Genomic DNA, 5,321 nt, shown 5'->3' with positions numbered 1-5,321 from the left:
ACTAATATAATTTCATTATTAAATAAGTAAATAAGTAGCATCAAAGGAAGTCGACGGTCCAAGCGTCAATGTTGTGGAACGACTTATCCAAGATATATCGTTGTTTGGAAAGTGTTTGTTGGCATATCCAGTTGTCGCACTTCTCTGCACAAATTATCACAAATTTAAATTATAATGTTAACAAGTAGAATACGTATTTTTAATAAAATCTAACATAGCTAGCCAGAAAACATTTAACATTTATTAAAAAAATATATGTTTGGAAGTTAAATCGACTTCATAGGACAATAGTGTTGTTATATATACTCGTTATTCGTTGACATGCGTTCGCTACTTAAACTACCATGTACTGTACTTATGTGAAATCTCCCATGTCTCTTCGCTCATCTCACCGAACCCTACAGGCTCTGTGATATATTGCTTAATTAATTGAGATTCACAAATAAAGCTTATAATTGTATATGTTATCAAAAAGGCAGAGCTTATTTTAGTTCATTTATTATGCACCCCATACCCATCCTATGGGCGATAGTGGAGTGTTACAGAGGCGCATAATGGGCTCAGGGACTGAGCCCCACAATTCATATAGCCAAGGAAGTTATAATCTTGATAAGCTAGTTACAAAAGTCAATGCACATTGTCAAATCAACAATGGGCTCGAGACCGACCACAAGTACAGTTTATAATTTAAGCAACTGACATATATGGAGGGCTAGTGTCACAATTGATTTGTTTATCCTACACATAACCCCCTCTCCCCCATCCAATGGGCAGCGGTGGATAGGTTACAATCAAGTCGTTTTTTGCGTTTTATTCAGAGATTAGATCTTATTGGGTGAGGAAAGATATTCATATTTTAAAGAAGGCTTCTTGGCTGATGCTCTCCATTGATGGAAAATCTACAACCTTTTGAAAATCAATGTTAGTTTGATCTAGATATTGTAATTAACGAAAGTATTTATGTCATCTGAAAGGTAGAAATATAGGCTACATCTAAAATCCTTTGTCATAAATATAACTGAAGTGAAAACGAAGATATATGCGTTTTGATAGTTACTTGATGGCTAGCTCTGAGAGTGTGAAGCCCTGCACACCAGCCAATAAATTGTATAATTAGTTTCCATATATTTTAATTAATCTTAAAAATCTATATGTCAGAAGAAAGGAAGATGTAGCCGTTAATGTGACAACATTTAAAAATATATATATCTTAAGTTAAATAAATAATATCACCTTATCGCCGGTGTCCGGACACATAAAAATTACCTAGGTATCAGTATCCAGCCAGGCGGGGATCACAGGCTGCACAATACTGATAAATTATGTAATGCACTACTTGTGGTCCATCTCGAACCCATTTATGATGTGACGACTTATAGTGAATTTTGTAACTAGCTCATCAAGATTGTAACTTGCTTAGCTAAATGATTTGTGGGGTTCGGTCCATTCATTTTCTTTCTTTATTATGCACCCCATAATACACATCCCGTGGGCGGTAGTGTAAAGGATTACACTACCGGGGTAACTCTAGAGGTGAGTGAGGGAGGGATAACCCAAGAGGTGAGTGAGGGAGGGGTAACTCTAGAGGTGAGTGAGTGAGGGGGTAACTCTAGAGGTGAGTGTGGGAGGGATAACCCAAGAGGTGAGTGTGGGAGGGGTAACTCTAGAGGTGAGTGAGGGTGGGGTAACTCTAGAGGTGAGTGAGGGAGGGATAACCCAAGAGGTGAGTGTGGGAGGGGTAACTCTAGAGGTGAGTGAGTGAGGGGGTAACTCTAGAGGTGAGTGTGGGAGGGATAACCCAAGAGGTGAGTGAGGGAGGGGTAACTCTAGAGGTGAGTGAGGGTGGGGGTTGCTATAAACACTAAGATGAGTGAGGATGCCACACTAACGGATCTGAGTCAGTGAGTGTCATTTGTCCCCTGTTCCATTTCATACCTTCTTAACTTCATTCATTGTGGTACAGAATTTAGTGATACGTTGCCTAGAATTTTTTTTTAATGTGTGATCAAATAAATCTAACACTTGTGATTTTCAAAGATTTCTTTAATGTATGTATATCCAAGTAGTTATTTTTTAATAATATATTCCAGATGGATATATTCATTATTTTCCTTATTTCAATATTCTGATCAATAAAACAAAGTCCTAAGCACTTCGCTCAAGCTACACAACAGAGTAAAATAAATTGTTGTATATATAACGGGATAGTCACGAAGACAAAGTGTGATTTTGATTTTTGACAGGCGTGGACAATTGCCAGATACAGCCTCGCACTACGTCTCCACCAGGCGTGGACAATTGCCAGATGCAGCCTGGCAATGCGTCTCCACCAGGCGTTGACAAGTGCCAGATGCAGCCTCGCACTGCGTCTCCACCAGACGTTGACAAGTGCCAGATGCATCCTCGCACTGCGTCTCCACCACACGTTGGCAATTGCCAGAAGCAGACTCGCACTACGTCTCCACCAGACGTTGACAATTGCCAGATGCAGCCTCGCACTGCGTCTCCACCAGACGTTGACAAGGGCTAGATGCATCCTCGCACTGCGTCTCCACCAGGCGTTGACAATTGCCAGATGCAGCCTCGCACTGCGTCTCCACCAGACGTTGACAATTGCCAGATGCAGCCTCGCACTGCGTCTCCACCAGACGTTGACAAGTGCCAGATGCAGCCTCGCACTGCGTCTCCACCAGACGTTGACAATTGCCAGATGCAGCCTCGCACTGCGTCTCCACCAGGCGTTGACAAGTGCCAGATGCAGCCTCGCACTGCGTCTCCACCAGACGTTGACAAGTGCCAGATGCATCCTCGCACTGCGTCTCCACCAGGCGTTGACAAGTGCCAGATGCAGCCTCGCACTGCGTCTCCACCAGACGTTGACAATTGCCAGATGCAGCCTCGCACTGCGTCTCCACCAGACGTTGACAAGGGCCAGATGCATCCTCGCACTGCGTCTCCACCAGGCGTTGACAATTGCCAGATGCAGCCTCGCACTGCGTCTCCACCAGACGTTGACAATTGCCAGATGTAGCCTCGCACTGCGTCTCCACCAGGCGTTGACAAGTGCCAGATGCAGCCTCGCACTGCGTCTCCACCAGACGTTGACAAGTGCCAGATGCAGCCTCGCACTGCGTCTTCACCAGGCGTTGACAAGTGCCAGATGCAGCCTCGCACTGCGTCTCCACCAGACGTTGACAAGGGCCAGATGCATCCTCGCACTGCGTCTCCACCAGACGTTGACAAGGGCCAGATGCATCCTCGCACTGCGTCTCCACCAGACGTTGACAAGGGCCAGATGCAGCTTCGCACTGCGTCTCCACCAGGCATTGACAAGTGCCAGATGCAGCCTCGCACTGCAACTCCACCAGACGTTGACAAGTGCCAGATGCAGCCTTGCACTGCGTCTCCACCAGGCATTGACAAGTGCCAGGTGCAGCCTCGCACTGCAACTCCACCAGACGTTGACAAGTGCCAGATGCATCCTCGCACTGCGTCTCCACCAGACGTTGACAAGGGCCAGATGCAGCCTCGCACTGCATCTCCACCTACTAAAAAGATATATATTCGCTTATTTTCCTGTTTTGCTTAAATTCTGCTTACAAATTATTCTATATTGAATCATTTGGGGGGGGGGTGGATTTTTTTATTATTTGTCCATTAGCAGGTATTACCATTCGGAAAAGTCGTCCTCAAGTATTTATTTACACGTAGCCGTAGACTTATAGTTGGCCAGGCTGCTTTGGGCACCAGTTGACCTTGTTTAGTGAAGGCTCAGGCACAACCAGGTCGTCCAGTCTGGTGGCTACTGACTCACTAACGACACAGTTGTCTGCCCCTTCATGCCACTAACCTGCCTGCCGTCCTACAGGCAGAATGGTGAGGAGTTTTCAGTTGATATATATATATATATGCGAACAAGCCTGAATGGTCCCCAGGACTATATGCAACTGGGGTGTGAGTTTTCAGTTATAAATATATATATATATATATATATATATATATATATATATATATATATATATATATATATATATATATATATATATATATATATATTGGTAGCAGTCTTTCTTGTAAACATATATTATTATATATGACCGAAAAAGTAAGGTTAATAATTCTAACACGAATTTTCTCAATATTTCTTATGTTTCTTTTCACTGTCGATGGTAATTGAAAAATCAATTCTACAAAATTCATTTTTATTTCTAGCTCATAAAACAGAAGAAAGGGTCCTGAAAGATATTGTTGATAGGAACGTTATCCCTACAGACAAAAATCAGAAGATACAATTGACGATTTACTATAAAACAAAAAAAATGGCCAACCTACTCATGAGAAATTCTCCAGACACAAAGCAGTACGCTTTAAAAGAGACCAACGTCGTCTATGTCTTCAAATGCCCACTTGGGGACTGTAAGCCTCAAAGAACTCAGTATATAGGCAAGACAACAACATCTCTTTCCAGGCGATTAACGATGCATAAGCAACAGGGCTCCATTAAGGAACATATAATCTCTTCCCAAAACCAGACCATCACCAGAGAAATTTTAACAAACAACACAGAACTCGTCGATAGATACAGCGATAGCAGGCGGCTTGACATCTGCGAGGCACTACACATCAAGAAGTCAACACCAGCAATCAACAGCTAATTAATGCACAACTATATTCTACCCACTTCAAGACTCCGCACCAATATAGAAGCATCAAGAAATATGGGCCAATAGGCCCTTTACAGTTACTTCCATTCTTCCCTTTAATTTACCCAATATATACCCATTGTTTCGTGTTCTGTCTTGTTTTGAAAGTTTTGTTCACCTCATCCAAAACTGTTGTAAAATATCACCTTACCTAAATGCTGGTATATAAGATGAAAGCTGTTTAAATTATAGCATAGTAAAACTCAGTTTAGTGTTTGCAGGTTATAGTTGTGTGTGTGTAAAGTCTTTGAAAGTGTAATAAGTTATTACGAAACGCGTTCAAGTGTCGCATCAGACAAGAAATAAAAAAGAATTTTGGAGAATTGATTTTTCAATTACCATCGACAGTGAAAAGAAACATAAGAAATATTGAGAAAATTCGTGTTAGAATTATTAATCTTACTTTTTTGGTCATATTTATTAATATATATATATATACATACATATATATATATATATATATATATATATATATATATATATATATATATATATATATATATATATATATATATATATATTTATATATATATATATATATATATATATATATATATATATATATATATATATATATATATATATATATATATGCATACATATATATATATATGTCGT

General features: G+C 40.7%; 1 protein-coding gene across 1 annotated transcript; it reads right to left on the bottom strand.

Annotated features, from left to right (window-relative positions):
- Nucleotides 1-2,453: 2,453 nt before the first annotated feature.
- On the bottom strand, nucleotides 2,454-3,539 carry LOC123751664 (scavenger receptor class F member 1-like). The gene has a single exon (XM_045733750.1). It carries the CDS (start codon nucleotides 3,537-3,539, stop codon nucleotides 2,454-2,456), a length of 1,086 nt encoding a protein of 361 aa, XP_045589706.1.
- Between the last annotated feature and the right edge of the window lie 1,782 nt (nucleotides 3,540-5,321).

The sequence above is a fragment of the Procambarus clarkii genome, chromosome 54 (assembly GCF_040958095.1).
Source record: "Procambarus clarkii isolate CNS0578487 chromosome 54, FALCON_Pclarkii_2.0, whole genome shotgun sequence".
Classification (NCBI taxonomy): Eukaryota; Metazoa; Arthropoda; class Malacostraca; order Decapoda; family Cambaridae; genus Procambarus; species Procambarus clarkii.
The sequence above is the reverse complement of the archived record's forward strand: the minus strand, read 5'-3'. Positions and strand labels throughout refer to the sequence as shown.